At 35.9% G+C, this 17,568-nt stretch overlaps 1 protein-coding gene across 2 annotated transcripts in view; it reads right to left on the bottom strand.

Annotated features, from left to right (window-relative positions):
- Positions 1-3,535: 3,535 nt before the first annotated feature.
- The window catches only part of CTNNA2 (catenin alpha 2), a gene marked incomplete at its 5' end in the record, with an annotated part of 444,577 nt that continues 430,544 nt past the window's right edge, over positions 3,536-17,568 (bottom strand). For both annotated transcript variants that reach the window (XM_079307292.1, XM_079307294.1), the window contains one exon: positions 3,536-4,702. In XM_079307292.1, the coding sequence (XP_079163418.1) occupies positions 4,415-4,702 (288 nt within the window). In that variant the 3' untranslated portion in view covers positions 3,536-4,414. The remainder of the gene's footprint in view (positions 4,703-17,568) is intronic.

The raw sequence follows: 17,568 nt of genomic DNA, 5'->3' as shown, positions 1-17,568 counted from the left end.
AGAAAATCCTGGTTATTCCTGATCTCTGCAGGTGCAGCTCAGCAGCAAGATCAGGGTGTGCTCAACTTCCAAGGTGCCTGAAGCCCCTGTTGGGATGAGAAGGGATAATGTGCCTGTCTGAGTGTATATATAAAATTTGACTATTTTTCATTATATACCTTTAATTCAGATTCATGCCAGGTAGTTAATTAGAAAAAAAAACCAAACAAGCCTACTAATTTTTTGCTTGAAAATCTGACTGAAATCTGCACTTTTATATGCAGAAATGTTATTTTGAGTCTATAAATATCCATCCTCTGTATTAAAATCGAGTTTCAGAGAGACAGGAACTTGCTTTGACCAGCTGTCTTTGAGATACAGAACAAAGCACCACATCTAAAAATATCCACACATTATTTTTGTTTTCATGGGACTGTTTCCCTGTGTTTCCACACCTTGGACCACCTCTTTCTAAAGTGTAAAGATCTGGACTGTAGATCAGCATTTCACACTGAGGGCAGTGTAGCAGGAAAACACTGGATCCAAGTGAATCTCTGCAGATGCTTCATCCCCTGCTCCCTTATTGCCAAAGCATTTGTTCAGCTTTAAAACTATCACTCATAAGGAACCAAGCACTTAAACTCATGTGTGAGTTTAATAATGAGATTGAGATCAGTGGGAATTAAGGATTAAAAAGTGCTGAGTAATGGACTAAGTTATTTTGCTACACTTCAAACCTCTATTCCTTTGCAGTAATGACCTGCTCAGTAGCTCCTTGACCTAAAATACATATTTAGCTCTGTTAACTCTTCACTTTCAGATTCTCAATTTAATAAATAAACAAGTAACGGGGGGGGGGGAAACTTAGGAAAATTATTTTGAAAATTATTGACAGACTTTCTGTGTTCTCTGGCTTCTTAATTCAGGAAGTGTATCCTTGCTGAAGATGTGTATTATAAATTGAAATACCTTCATGGCCATTTTCCTGTGGCTTATTAAAATGGGAAATCCAAAATGTGAAGTTTATCAATATGGAAAGCCAAGAATTTTCTCTAGCCTTCTTCTTATGGCCACAGATTAAAAGTAACAGACATTTCTGACTGACTTTGGTAACTTGGGTGTCTAATTCTCACAGAGAAAATATAATGCCTGGCATATGAATAATGAGAAGAGTGACCTCAGAATTTAAAACCACACTAGAAACTGTCCCCAGCTATGGGAGACCTCTCTGACCTTCATGTTGATCTTCAAAACAGTAATTTGCTGCATATTTATCAGCTGGAAGCAAATTATTTAAAAATAACTAAGTTCTGTGATTAAGAAATACATAAATATATTCTCTTCTCTTGCATTTGAGGTACAACTTGAACATTTTCCAGGTTGTGAGTACACAGGAAGATGTGTGATACCCACACATTTTGGTTGAGAACCAAGGTGATAGTTGTGAGAAAGGGATGCAGATTTCTGAGCAAAGGTGTGGAGTTCCCTTTTTTCAATGGAGGATTGTCTGTAGAGAACATTTTCAAAATCCACATTATTTCTTTATATTACACTCAAAAATCTAGATCTGTAAGATTTGCAAGATTTCAAGATTGAAAGTCTGTGGGATGAATTCTTGATTGGTGCAGTTAATGGAATTATCATCGAGGCACTTGTGACATTGTGAAAATGAATTTCACTATTCACTTATTTTAAGATTTATTATTTTTTTTTAATATTGAACTTGCTGTTTGACATTTCACTTTGCAACATTGGAATTTTTACATTCTAAGGGCCAGTGGTTACTTTTTTCTTATTTAGTAATTCCATAGAATCACAGAATGGTTTAGGTTGGAAGGGACCTTAAAGACCACATCATTCACAACTGTTGGTGCCCTACCTGATTTAGTCTCTCCTTGCATGACAGCAATTCCAGATTTTGTAATGCTTCTCATGTTTCCATGCACTTTTCCATCCCTTGTTTCAGATGAGTGGATAAAAACTGCATGAACAATTCAAACACAGGCACCCAATATTTTCCTCTGTCAAACTTGTCCTCACCCTGTTGGCTTCACTACATCAGCTGGGCACTGAGCTGGCACATCCTGGTTGGTTCTTGGATCATTTTTTCATATGTGCATTACTTTGTCATTTATCAATGCCAAATTTTATTGGTTTTATTTTATTTTATTTTTATTTATGAAGATATTTAGAGCATTGATGGAAGAAAGGCAAACAATCCAAAAGCAGGACTCTAGTGGCCATGGAGAAAGTTGCCCAAAATCACTCTGGATTCTTCCCTCACTGACTCTGATTTTCCTGCATTTCACAATTCTGAGAGTGACTGATCCCAAATTCCTTTCACTATAATCTTTACCCATGGAGACCCCAGCCCTGGAGAGTCTACATGGTCAGATTCCATTAGACTACATTCTTTCCTCTAAACTTTTCCAAATCTGAGATGCCTTTTAGAGCAACAACATAATTTGAAAGCAACCATTGAGTTAATCCATCTGAGTTTTAGAGGAAAACACTTCTGAAGAAGAGTTATTACTTTTATCCAGGCAAATTGCCTGTTTTCCTTTTTAATGCAGCATGCCAGGACATTTTTACTTGTCTGTTATTTGCTATTTTCATCTTCAGACTCTGTATCTGTCTTCTGTCTCTGTAATCTCATTTGTAAAGATCCCAATTACTTTTAGGGGGTTCATTGTTACCACAAGCAATGTCAGTCTGTGCCAGACTCCAGGGCTTTATAGGGAAAACTCTGCAAGGACTTCCCCACATCTCATGTATTTTGCTGTCTACACTCTCCAGCTCTGATTGGGGAGCTGCTTTTATTACACAGTACAACTAAACAAAGCAAAAATAGCAATTTCCTAAAAGACCTCTGAGAGCACATTTCTTTACATAGACTGTGTAGGAGGGCAATAGAACAAAATTTGGTGCTTTTCTATTCTGAGGAATAATCAGAGTATCTGAGACAACATCCAAACATCTTCCAAAAACTCTGCAAGGGCTACACTTGTCAGTATTGGTGTAACTCAATGTTTATCAGTGTTTCAAATCTCCTGGGAGACCATGAATGCTCCCTTAACTTGATAGTATCTAATTATAAGGAAAATTAATAGATGCTCATCATTTTTCTTTTACATATACACCCAGGCTTTTTGATAATGATAATACAGGCTCTGTAGTTAAGGAACTATTGGTGTTAAAAGGGAATAAAAGTAGTTATTTGTGCAGTGGACTTTGTATAGGACTGTAAAGTATGGCACAATAGATGATTCCAGGGTTCTGAAATGCCAATCTTACAAGTGAATAAATTGAATTAACTTTATGACTGTTCTGAGGTGTTGCATTTAAATAAATAATTTCAACCCACATGACATGTATGCATTGAGGATTAAATCTATCTCAGATTTAAACTCTGGTTTTCACCCACTGACTATGTTTGGCTTCCTCTGGTTATCAAAAAATGAGAAAACACATAGAAATTAAGAATAAAAAAGGAATCATGAGGCAGAATTAGCATCTGAGATATCTGTGCATTAAAGGAGATGAGCCAGATTGAGGATCCAAGGTTAAATGAGTTTATTGAGTTAGTGGTTACAATGGTATGTCAGATACCTGTAATCCAAGCTACACCTACATATTTGCCTCTAAATTCTCACACTGTCAGTTTCCGTGTCTCTAAACATTCCACCACCAGGTCTTCTATTACTAATATAATAATAATCATCATCAGAATAATAATCATAATATAAAAGGCAATGTCAATCACCATATTGTGCTTCATACTCCACCATAAGGAATTCAATTGGCAAAAGTAAACCTCTGGTCATATTAATGGGATTAATTGAAACGTGAGCAATCATAACACTACTAGAATATAAAGAACAAAATCTGGTTCAAAAGAAGCATTTTTAAGATGAATTAGTTTGAATCTGTTTTAAAAATTCACATACTATAATGAAGATGACTTAAAAGTTATATCATTTAATTATTGGGCCACACATTGAAGCATATTGGCTAGTACATTTTTGCACTGCAACAGAAGCAATACAAGCTTTATGGTCTACCATTACAATTCCTTTTTTTTTTTTTTTTTTTCACTTAATATACCTGCCAACCTAATGTTTCTTGCATGCATAAAAATTTTGGGATTTAGGCTTGAATTTATCATTTATTCCACACGAATACCCCCGTGATGCAAATTCTTTGGCCAATTTAATGCTATAGTTTAGTTTAAAAAGGAAGCTTGGAGTTAAGTCCACTTAACAACAGAAGGCAACACCCTGAATTCTGGGCACTGCAGAGAGTTCTTTACTGGAATAGAGTCTCAGGTTGCATGCAAATTGTCACTTTGTCCCCCCCACCCCATGCCAGACGCACACAAGTCGGCAGGTACGCATACAAAAAAGAATAAAAAACCCTCCTGGTAAAGCTCAGTGCTTTAGAATGAATCCATAGCTTTAAATTCACTTAAGGCCTGTACAGGGGAAATATGTTTCTTCTGGGACCCTCTCCTCACTCTTGTCTGATATTCTTCTGGTTTTTCTCTCTTTACTAGAGGTTTCTTCTCAGGGGCCTTCATCTTCCAAGACACAACTGGAGAGTTCACTGCAGCAGTGCCATAGACCTTCTGGTATTTAGTAGAAGCCACATATGATGCTTTCACTGTAAGGACCACAGCGTTCATCAGGTTTTTAGCTGCCTGGATGAGAGAAGTGGCACTGTCCAGCTACAAAGAGAAAACAGAATAAAATATAGCAAGGTTACTCCAAAACAAAACACAGCAAGGTCATGCCATGGCTGGATCACTGGGGCCATTTCTTGACTGGATGCTCCCAGATCTCATTAAAGATGGAACAAATCCTCTTCCTTGGGTACCTTGGAGTATCCAGCATTGGAAACAACACTAAAGGTAAGACTGTGGTACCTCACGTTAGATTTTTAAATTAGGTTAGGGGAAAAGCTTGTGTTGTATGTGGGTTGTGGTTTTTTGTTTGTTTGTGGGGTTTTTTTTGGTTGCTAATTATTTTTCTACAGTTTAAAAAGTTTTCTGTTTTCTCACAAAAACCCCTTTACTTCTCACTTAAACCTTTAAAAATTTACTGTTGCACGTCAACTGCAAACCAGGTCAACAGGGATTTTTCCCAAGTGTTCCAGTTTGTTCTAATTATTCCTGTTTAGCCCAGAATTATCACCCCCAGTGATGTATACAGGAACAGTGTGAGGCCAGCACTGAGCTTGTTAGAGAATCCCATCTGAAAAGATGAAAGGAGGTTCTGAAACCCCTACAGAAATGGAAAGATGAGACAGTTAACTGCAGGTTTTGGCAGCTCCTGTAACGTGTGAGTTACTTATGGTTACCAGGCTTTTTGTACCTTTGTGCTTCTCCCTGCCTGAGGTTCCTGGGTGTCCTTGGGATGTAAGAGCCCTTCAGGACTTGCTGAGCTTCAAAACACTGGGACTTCCAGCCAGCAAGCTTCCATCACACACTGCAGTGCACACCCCTGGCCAAAATGCTCAAATGATTTCAACAGATAATGGGGACTTCCAAGGCAATGTCTCAATGTTCCATGATGTCCATCAGGCACTCTCCAGATCCAAGTGGATATTCTCAAAGTGACATGTCCTAAAAATATGCTCCTAAAGACTGGACCAAGCCAAGTTACTACTTATGATGTTCAATTATGCCTTTCCTAACATACTGAAGAGTGGGATACACATTTTTTTATGATAAAGCCTTTCAGATGTACCATGGAAGCTGCTTCAATTATTTATGTCTTTCCCAGACTGTAGGAATGATATGGGGTGTAGTATAACTCTACCTCTTTGTTTCCACCCACATGTTCAGTAAGTTTTTAGTTATTTTTAGTCAGCACAAATGGCCTGTGTCACTCCAAACCTTCCCTTCTCCCTATTTTGGGAGTACATGGCTCTGTAATATAAATGTTAAGAAAAGTAAGCAGGACAAACAGTCATAAGGCAATAACAAAAGCCACACCATACTTCACCTTAGACATTTTGACTTATTAACAGAAGAGTTCAGGAGAAATCTACTTCTGAAGTGTCAGTGACTGATATAAACAAAACCAGACATTACAGAAAGCCTGTATTTGAAACCACATTAATCACTACTTACCTGGGGTATTTTATTTCCTCTGCTCTGGCCTTAAACTCATTATGGTTCATCAAATACATAAACAGCTACATACAGTGAGGATAAACCCAAAAAAAAAAAGGCATTTTAATGATATTCACATACGTGGTGCCATTCCCTGAAATGAACAGTTAATTGCCTGCCCCTAGTAAATATTTTTCCTTGGGACTAATTTGTATTTCTGTTAGTAAAAGAAAAGAAGTTAAAAGATGGAAAATTACATTACATGGCAGAAACATGACTGTTCAATAGGGAGTAATGAAATATAATCCAGTCTAGTGTTATTCTATAACCACTCTGCTGCATGATTTATAAGGCAATCTGTATGTTTGTTGGCAAATAACAGATCACACTCTATTAAATTAGGATATTCTAATTTACTACAGAGATCTACAATCAAGCATTATTCATTGTTAAATGATTCTTTTTGAAACACTGGTGGATTGATATTGAATATAAAGCGACACCATCAAATGGTGTTTACTTCATAATCAGTGTGGATAAACTGACTGGATTGAGCCTCTGTTGCACATTCCTGAATGAATTCTGGTTGCTGAAGGCTTCCAACAGCTTCTCATTTTCCACCATGAAAAGCTGTTTTACACATATTGAGAAACAGAATAATTAAAGGAAGCATTTTAAAATGTGGGGGCACCAAAATTAGATGCTTGAACCCATGCACAGATTTGATTCTACACCTCTGAACACAGTAATCAGTAATTTTATGGACTGCAGTGGTAAGGGAATGCAGAATCTTGCCCTTCTTCAAGATCAGATGCAGGCTGCAATGACACATTTTAGGAAACCCCATTTTGTATTTTGATGCCATTTTAACTCTCTTCAGTTTCAATATGCTGGTAGAGTAGATAAGAGCTCCCTGTTTTCACCATTAATAATCACATTTTAAAATGCAGATACTCAGTCTTTGACCCTAATATCCACTTATCTTGTAAAACACTTCCAAGTCTTGGAACCAGAAAAGAGACATAAAACCCCACAAAACCAGACACTGTGAGTGTTCTCCAAAATCTGCTGGTGGTCATTCCATGCATCCAATTTGGCAACCTAAGCATTTCCAGAGATTTTCTTATGGCCTCCAATTCCTTGCTAGCATTATGGTTCAGTAAAGAAAAATTAAACTGAATGAACATCCAATTCCAATTAACATTTAGATCTTTCTACACCACTGTGTTGCTCCAGCTCTCAGCTGTGCTTTGCCACAGTGGCACAAAGCTGGAATGAGGCAGGAGTAAATCAAGCCCTGAGTGTGTTAATTCCTTACAAAAACTGGGCACAGAAACATATGCACTTTTCCAAAAGTATGTTAATAATAAAAAAATCATAAGAAGGAAAATTAACATTTCAAATTAGTAATAGGAAAATTACTTCACAGTACAAAAGGCAACCTTTTCTCCCTGCAATACCCACAGAATTAGAGATTTAATGATGGACTTTGGCCCTAACAGCCAACAGAGCCTTTGACTTGCTGCACAAAGTAATGGTGTTCTGCTGCTTAGACCTCTTTAAAAATATGTTTGCCTGCTTTTAGGAAAAAAGAAAAGTCTCTCAACCATAATAAATAAATTTAGGTTACTGTCCCACAAAACTGTAAGAACAGTGAATGCTGAGGAAAATTCAAAATCCATAAAGAAACTCAGAACAACTGCACTGGACCTGGTCACTTAGAATAATTAAGGCTGGAAAAGATCTTGCAAGAATATAATTCCAGGGTTTTCTTCCCACTTGAGAAAATCCTTCAGGTTTTGAGGAGTTTTTGAGCTGCTTATCAGCTGTTCTGCAATTTTCCTGCATTATTTGCAGATTTTTTCCAGAATCTTGAGATAACCAAGATTTCTTGCTTCTTTTACATATACACATAATCTAAGTAAAATAACTAGTAGTTGCAATAGCAAAATAGCTGAAGAAATGGGAGGGAATAAAGCTGGAAATTTTTGTCCTTAACAGTAAAGCAATGAAAAGAGATGTTCTCCTTGCATTGTCACACTGCTATAATGGGGAAGAATTTTACTTCATGTTTAGAAAGGAGAAAATCTAACTTCCAGACATGTCTTCATATTTATAATAATAAATATCCATAAAAAGTAAGGGAAATTGAGAAAAAAAAAATCTGTATTTCCAGTGAGTAAGGATACAGAATGGGTAGTTTTAAAAGAGGTGGTTGCTTAAGAATGTTTTACATTATTACTGCCAATTTTAACAAACCTTGAAAAGTGGGTGAAGACATCAAAAGAATTGTAGATAGTTTCTAGTCTCAAAATATTTGAGCAATGAAAATAAAATGACCTGTGAAATTATAGGCCAGCTCAGCTGACAGCACTCCCAAATTAAATGATGCAATGTCTGTGACAGACTCCAGAAATAGAGGAAAGAAATGCAGTTAATGGTAAGCTGTGTGGGTTAAAAGATTTTCAAAGTAACCTACATCATATTTTGGTATGATTAAACTTTGAATTGCTTAAAATAATGCTGTGGGTATAATTGGATCTGTGAAAGGTCTTTTGCTTAGTAATACATGACAGTTTGATTAAAAACTCAGTTGACACAAAACTAACAAGACACATACACAAAAGGATTCCAGATTCTCCAGCAGCTGCTTCCAGAAGTAGATATACACAGACAAAAAATATCAGTGCTCAACAGTGAATTTCACAGTGGAGTCTTGGAGAAATCATTTGGAGTCTTAACAATATTACTACTTCTACTAAAAACTTGGAAAAGAAGCCACTCATTTGATGAAATTTGCAGATAACAATTGGGAAAGTGTCAAGTCATGCAGAGGGCAAGTGATTGAAATCTAATTAGCTGCTAAAAGCCACAAATGTAGATTTAATTCTGGCCAGATCTACAGCAGATGATACCTAATTACACAATAAGGAACTTTATTCTCTGCAGGATCCCAGGCAAGCACTCCTTGAGTACACAAAAAGGAGGAGACTGATTAAACAGGTTCAATTATCATATTCAGTTTATTGTCTGTCTACTGTTATGGGATCCTGAGTCCTGTTCTCAATGCAAGAATAATATTGAGGAACTGGAAAAAAAAACCATCATTTGTGGGAAAGAGCCAGCCAGCTCTGTTTTCCCATTTTCAAGTGAATAACTAAAAAATGAGTTGACTGAAATCAGCAAGTACAGGGTAACAAAGCTGATTATATTTCAAGTTCCTCAGGTTAGGCAAAGATTAAACAAAACTTAAAGGCTGAGAGGTGAAGCAGGTTATTTTAGTTATTAATTACCTGAAGTTATTTATTTAGCAGTTATATTAATTAATCACGAGAACTCATGAAAGATTGATTCTATTTCTTGAAATTGTGAAATCAATATTGGATGGTTTTGCTTAATATGTATTAACTATTGGACATTTTTAGTGCACATCAATTCAGGGAGCCTGTGCATCAGTTATGCAGGAAGGCAGCTGAGATGATAACAGCCCCTACTGACCTTGAAAGGTATGAAAACAAAAAATTATTAGGAGCTATTGATAAACAGAGTTTAGTCTGGCTCACTTTGTACAGATTGGAAGGAGAAATATAATTTGTTTTACACATTGAAACAGATCCTGTAGCTCCTCAAATACTCTTGGCTAAGTCTTGATTTGTACACCTTGAGAAGGTGGCTTAGGCACTGCCAAGCCCTTAAGGCTTTCTGTGAATTCTGGGTGAATTCCTTGATTCTTTCCCTTTCCAAAAGGAGTTCACACTTCCCTGGACAAGGTACAGCTCTTATCACACCCCAAAAGTCAATCAGAAATCGCCAGAGAAAATAAAGCTACAATTATGCAATTATGAACCAGGATGGTAAATCAGGAGTATAGATTTCTCAGATTGTATTCTTAAAAACAGAACATTTTCCTCTCAGCTGTGCTCAACAGTAAATCCATACCTACAAGAGGTATGCAAGATCTTATTTATGAAATGGCATCTAGCGTTTTTGTGGCACATTTCATGCATAAAACATGGCCCTGTCAGGGAGAGGCAGTGCAAGAATGGCCAGTTGCTGTTCAGATGCTCTGCTCCCTGTGGAAGGGACATCTGCTGCTATCAGCACTGCTGTGCAAAGGCTGAGGGGCTGTTCCAGCCACTTCCAAATGCTCACAGGGCTCTTCTAGCTACAGTCCATTTGCAGAAAACTATCCTGTACACTTGAAAATGTCTCTCTCAAAAGAAGTCTTTGTCTGGAATGAAATGTGGTCACAATAATGTTCAAAAAAAAAAAAAAAAAGGATCTGTAGCTACACAAAGATTTTATTGTACTTGTCCTTTCCTAACTACCTGTTTCCACATTTGACTGCAATTAACTTACCCCTTTATACATGATGAATGTTTGATTCATTCTGGGGGAAGCTGTGTTTTATAGGTGCCCAATCCACTGAATAACCATGCTCATCTGCATTTTTTCAATTACAGGTAAGAAACCCAAGGGATTCCCAAGCCCATTTGGCTGCATCAAACAAAGGCTGCCACGTCCAAGGACAGCAGAAGGCACAAAAATTCAGCAATGACTATGGGTATCTTCTCTCTTCTATGGACTATTGTCATTTTAAAACACATTACCAAATGCTGTATGCTAATTTGCAAAAACAGAGGCAAATAAAAACACTCCCAGAACTGACATTTCCCAATAAAAGGTAAACAGGCATAATAAAAATGCATTTCTACATTTGCTTTACTTATTCCAAGTAAATATTTTAGAATTTTAGAAGCAAAAGGATGAATGACAAAATTATATCCTAATTCATTTGCTTTGAGAGGAACACTTAATGTGAAAGCTCATAGTTTAACAACTGAAATGGTGAAATGACAAAAAGACACCTGGAAACACCTGAAAGTTAACTAATTACCTAATTATTTTTCTGGAAAATAATTATTACTGGTGTCTCTCCAGCCTTCAGGTCCCAAAGGTGGAAATTACATTTTTGAATTTTTGATAGATACTAGTTGGTTTTTTTTCTATTCAACAAATGCATTACAGCAAATAAATTATTTCTCCAGTACTATTGCTATGAAAAAATAATGTAGATTATTTTCTCAGTATTTAACATTTAATTAATATCTTGTTGCATTCCTTTCAGAATTTAATGGGGGAAATTATTTTGACCCATAACAAAAAAATGTCTCAGAAATGTTTAATTTTCTTTTTCTGCTCATTATCTGCCATTTCACAGGAGGTAAAAGATGCCAAACCAGTACAATTCTTACCACTCATCAGAAACTCTGTTAGACCAGCAGTCCTATAATACACTGAATTTTTTAAAAATTTAGCAGTCTTTTTCATGTTACAGCACTGTCTCAGAACTTTCAGAGTCTGAATTAAAGTATTTCACAACATTCTGAATGCCAAAATATCTGCACAAAATCTTCAGGACAAGGAAGAAATCCTCAGTGATCACTCCACAAATTCAGTTGTTTATAACACACATTTTTTTTGCTAAGGTTGATTGTAGAGAAAGAAACATTTTCTACATCAACCCACAGCTGAGAAACAAGAGAATGAGTTTCTGCCACGATGACTTGAGGGTTTTTTCATCCAAATCTTCCTTATTTTGCACAGAATGAGTGTCTGGAGGAAGAAGCCAAGGATGGAATGTGCTGGACAAAGAGCAGGATTGTCTAATAGTCATCAAAATTCCAACAGTACCTGAAGCAAACTTGGCACAACCACATGTACAGCTTCAAAACCATTCTGCCCCATGGAATCTGCCCTGAGTTCTTGGATGATGAACAGGAAATAGAATTTTGTATGATTGATTTTAAACCTAATATTCAACAAGATAAAAATGTCTGCAGCAAGATGAAGCCCAAACTCTATCTGATGGGAGAGGAAAGCTCCAACTATAACTAAAACTTTTTTATATTGCCAGGAGGACTCCTGAAGAAAATTAGAGTAGGAGGTCTGTCAAAATTCAGTATCAAGCCCAATAAAAAAAGTATTTTTCACAGGGATTCACATGTCTGAAGTCTACCCAAGACACAACATTGAACCTTAGGTGACAGAAGAGCATGGGCAGGTCTCTGTCAGAAACATTAGTACACATTTCCATTATCATATCCAATTGCAGCTAAATCTGAAAAAAAAGAGGAAATAGATGATATCCAGCTAATCTGTGCTACTGATCTCCCTGCTCCCAACTGGAGTTCTGACTTCAAGCTGAAGATAGAAACACATTTTAAAAGCCCAAAATAATCTCATGCTCTTTCAAGCTGAGTTTTAGGAGTGAATCTTTTGCTCTTTATCTAGAAAACAGGTAAAATAAAGAGAAAAAAACATGTCTTTCTAAGATTCTTAACTGAAAGGAGTCCAAATCATGTCTGGTTGGCTGGCAATTTTACTCAGTGATAAAATGCAGGAGATTTGGATTAAAAAAAAAAAAATCAATAAAGCACAGAAACACTCTATGCTTTACATGAGTAAATGTGTTATCTCCTGCTACTCCTCCTGATTTTGTCTCAAAGAATGCAAAATGAAAAGCAGCATAAAGCAGGATTTAAGACTGCATTGCTGAAAAATGTGCTATTTCCCCAAATTCTTTTTTAATTTCTACAAGTGTCAGAATGGTATCTGTATGTGATTTATCCCCTTGTTTTCAGCTGTGAGGATCTGTCAGGTTTTGAGGCAAATCTGCTCCTTCAGCTTCTTTCCTATCTCTGAAGTCATGCTTGCCAGGTCAGCACAGGAACACTCTGCAGATAAGTGCTCCATGGGCACAGCTGCCTTTTCTCAGGAAAGGGCTTGGAATGCATCAAACACATCAGAAAAAATGAAATAAAATAAAATAAAATAAAATAAAATAAAATAAAATAAAATAAAATAAAATAAAATAAAATAAAATAAAATAAAATAAAATAAAATAAAATAAAATAAAATAAAATAAAATAAAATAAAATAAAATAAAATAAAATAAAATAAAATAAAATAAAATTTTGTTATAGAATGGAAGATGATACCAGGACAACTATTTCTTGCTTCCTAATGTTTGCCTGCTGTTGCTCATGTATATTTTATGTCATGTTGAAGCAGATATAAGCTTTGATCATTCAAGATATTGATGATTTTTGAGGTGCTAAAAGGATTTTACTCTCTTGGAGCTGAGGGTCCTTTCAGTGTTGCTCAACTTAATCAGTGAGAACTTTCCTCTGTTTGTTTCCCTGAGCACTTTCCAGGACTTTACAACAGTGTGCAATGAAATAAAAAAGAAAATCAAAACTCCACAATTGTCTTCAAGGGAAAGCTCTATTTCAGTTAGACAGAGCTGGCTATATAATATATAACAAATAATTTCTGCTGGAAATTCTAGAATTTTATACCAAATAAATTACTCATTATTAACTGTTCTATTTATTTGGCCAACTCAATCAATGGTTAAACAACATTCAGTGAGTAACAAGAGCTCCCTACTAGAAGGGATTTTTTTCCTTGCTCAATTACTGAACAAACAATTTGTAAATGCATCTGTTCATTATATTTTTTTAACTTTAGGTAACTCTAAATGTCATTAAAACCCATTAAAACAGGTAACAATGACCTGTTCTTACTTACTGCAAGCAAATGAAACCAGAACAAAACAGAAACATTTGTAAAGGCCATTGTAATTCACAGGGAAAGAACAAGTAAAGATGACAGCAAATTGAGAATAAATTGGAATGAATAAAATCTTTCTCTGAATTCTAAGGGCTCATTTTTGTTACTCGTGTTTTATTATGCAAATATTTTTTAAGGATGAAAAGAACCTTTTGAGGTCATCTAGTGCAACGCCCTGTTGAAAATTTGAATTACATGAGGTTGTTCTGGGTTTTGCTGAAATTCAGGTATGTCCAGGAATGGATAATTTCACATCTCTGGGCTAGAGAACTCCACCCTGCACTTGAAATTCAGTACCCTCCAGTTAAAACTTTTTTTACCTTATATCTAATTGGTATTTCCCATGTGAAAACTTGCTTTTCATGTCTCTATGACCATGCAATTCTGACAGGTCTGGATCTGGTTCTTCTAAACCCTCCTCAGAGATAATTATAGACAAAAATATATTTTCTGAGCCTTCTCTGTACACATGCAAATGCAACTATGACCTGTCTAGATGATGCTGGCAATCTCATTTTCACTGGCTACAAGAGCAGTGTCCTATCTAAATGGGGTGGAAAAAAGAGTAATTGTAGAAAAGGAGGAAAAAATATCAATTTTTGACAAATTTTTAATATCTATTTAATATCTAAATTTTAAATATTTAATAATTAAGTCTAGTACTACTCCCTTCAGAAAATACTTGTGTTAGGGTTTATGAATTTACCTGGAGTCTCTTTTCCTTTGCAGTTCAGTACTTTAGGTAGCATTTTCACTGAGCAACAAATGAAGAATCTGGTATCCTCAATTATTCAAATAATCTAAATGGTTCCTGTGTTTTCCACCTCAGGGCAATCATCTCTCCACAAAACAAATTAATTTAACCACATCTCCAAATCTTACCACTAATCCAGCATTTACATAAAGGAGATGAAGGCATAGATTTCAGAAGAAGGTGAAATGAAAATACATTTGCAGAGGCTCTTTTCTTATGAAGTTCACATTTAAATAGTGTACACTAGTCATGATTACCTACAGACTTGATTGCACCTAGTTGGCATCAGAAAAATTCAAACTGAGTGTCTTTAAATATTAGTCACAATCCACTTTGGCTGGTATTACTTTAACCCCTAGAGTGAGAGATGCCTCTTATTGAGCAATTTCTCTAGGAATGAAAGCAGGAAAAATGTTCCTAAAATCCATTGTTTGTGTTTGGTGACTGAGCCAAAGCATTCAGAGTTTTCATTTCTACAAATTGTTTTATCCTGCACTCAACCCACCTAATTCCAAGTTCTGGACCAAAAGATTCCAGACTCCTTTTGTGCTTGGTGAAGACCAGGAACCATGGAACACTTGAGATCTTTCATGGGATCTTTTTTTTATGGAAATGGGCCAGAGCAGTCCACCTTTTAAACTCAGTTTAGAGACCCTAAATTGAATTAGAATCCTAAAGATAGCACAGTGAAACTGGGCAGGTGCTCAACAAATATGCAAAAAAAAACCTGTCCTTGGATTTGACTTAATGGTCCAAGAATTCAAACAACTTAATGAATGTTTTTGAGACTGTTTTCCTTAAATGTCTTTTGGTCCCCAAAAGTGTCAAATGGACGAAACCCACAAACTACAAGACATACAAATCTCTCCAACCTCCAGAAAATAAAGAGATCAGAGCAACAAGACAGAAAATTTACATAGATAAATATTCCTTAACAAGCAATTTAATTTCTGTTCAGAAAAAAATCAGGCATCAGTTCAGTTCACAGCAATTCTAATTTACTTGCATATCAATATAAAGAAGCCCAAGGCTAAACTTTCTGACTCTGTACACACAATTTAATTCACCTGCTTTTGCCTCTGTATGTTTTAAGGCATTACCAATCTAAGCAGTTGCCAGTGTCTACCTGAAATAAGAACCACTGCCCTCTGGAAATGGCTCTTGAGTTCCACATAAGGGAAGGCTGGAGTGAACATCTCATGCAGATGTTTACACTTGGCTAGATGAGTCAGTATTCACACAGCAATAGAGATGAGAGCAAAAACCTCTTCATAATTCAATTAAAATCTTCCTGAATAACAAAATAATCAGTTTCCATCACACTAGAGACCTACTCTCATCTTTTTGCACAGCTTGAGTGGGACAGCCTCCCACTGTTACTGCAAGATTTCTTTCTAATTCTATATTTTTCAAACCATACTTAACTTGGGTGAAATCTTTCTCCCATTGTTTTTTTTTGGGGGGGTGGGGGGGAAACAACAGTGTTTGTGGTTCATCTGTTTTTTGAGGGTTGTTTTGCTGGTTTTGGTTGGTTGGTTGGTTTTGGTTTTGTTTTAATTTGGCCATCCAGAGTGGAAACTAGAATATCAAATGGGAGACAGAGAAACACTGGTTTTGAACATTAACTGAGTCATGAAGGAGTATGTAGGTTTGAAACCCATCATGATTCTATAGATATTTTCTGCCTTAAGCATGGCTCAGCACGATTTGCAGAAAGGAAATAATGGCAATATTTACTTCTGTTTTCAGTTTTATCAGGGTACACCATGTGTTTGCTTTGAGACACTCAGATGGGACTGATAAAAATCCAAAGGATTCTGATTTAAGAGAATCATATTTAATGTCTTTGAGTGCAACTGTCCCAGGATCAGAAAGTCTGGGGTGTTTAGGCAGCCACTACACTCAGTTCAAGTGCTATGGAGCATTTGTGTTGTAAATTCAATCAAGCTGAGGTCCAGGCTTAAAGGGACTGCAATTTAAATCAACATGAAGAGTCCTCTGGAATGTTGTGCATCACCATTGTGACTTCTCTTGCTTAAACAAGATTAAATCCACACAATTCATGTTGAGGCAATGGTGTAAAACCAGCCCAAAACTGCACTGAGAGAGGGCAGGGGGAGAAGCATCTCTGGCAGCTGACATGGTTTGGGAACAGATGGTGCATTTCACAGCTCTCCCTCACTTCTCACAGAGAAAAAGAAGGTAAGAACCAACCCACAAAGTTTTAATTCAACTTGTAAGAGAAACCAGCCTGGCAAATAGAGAAAAATTGGGAATGTCACATAGTTGCTTTAATCATACAAAAAAAAATGGTTGATCCCTGCAGATGATCTTACATCATTGAACTATTGCTCACCCTTTTCCATTTTGACTGAAGAAAAAAATCTTTCATTTAAATGTTGATTTCCTTAAGTTTATAAGTGTAAATAGACTAGTTAATATATTGGATTTGTTTTGAGATGACTATACACAACGTGCTTGCAATACATAAATTTCATTGTATAAATTTTGTATAAATTGTATAAAATTTTATAAATTTTTTAAGAATACTGCATCAAAATTTAACTTTCAGTTTGTTAATAATTCATGAAGATTTAACTAATTTGAATTAGCATGTATTGGAAGAAAATTTACAGATATTTGCTTTAAAAGTTTTCATATTAAACGCTAAATAAAATCAGCTGAAATCCAATTTAATTTAATGTAATATACATGTAAATAATATTAAACAAACTTTGTAATTGACTGAATACATATTTAAGACTAGGCTGCAAAATTTAGGAATCTGTTCACTTCAGACATTTTAATATTTTTTAGTTATAGCTGCCAGTAAAATATTTTAACAGGGGAATTAGCTTAGCAAATGTAACATTAGTTTATTTATTCTCCCAATATTAAGCTATTCAGCCAAACTCACAGCCTGGGGTTACCTGGACAAAAATTTGTTATTAGAATTGGCACAGACAGATTTCAGGTTAATTATTGCAACAGTTCATGTAATTTGGAATATCTTTCCCTCTACAAACTCCCCACTATACAGACAACCAGCCAACTGCTAATTTGCTCATTTTACAAGATAAATTAGGAT

The sequence above is a fragment of the Erithacus rubecula genome (assembly GCF_903797595.1).
Source record: "Erithacus rubecula genome assembly, chromosome: 5".
Taxonomy (NCBI): Eukaryota; Metazoa; Chordata; class Aves; order Passeriformes; family Muscicapidae; genus Erithacus; species Erithacus rubecula.
This window is presented reverse-complemented; position numbering and strand designations above follow the sequence as displayed.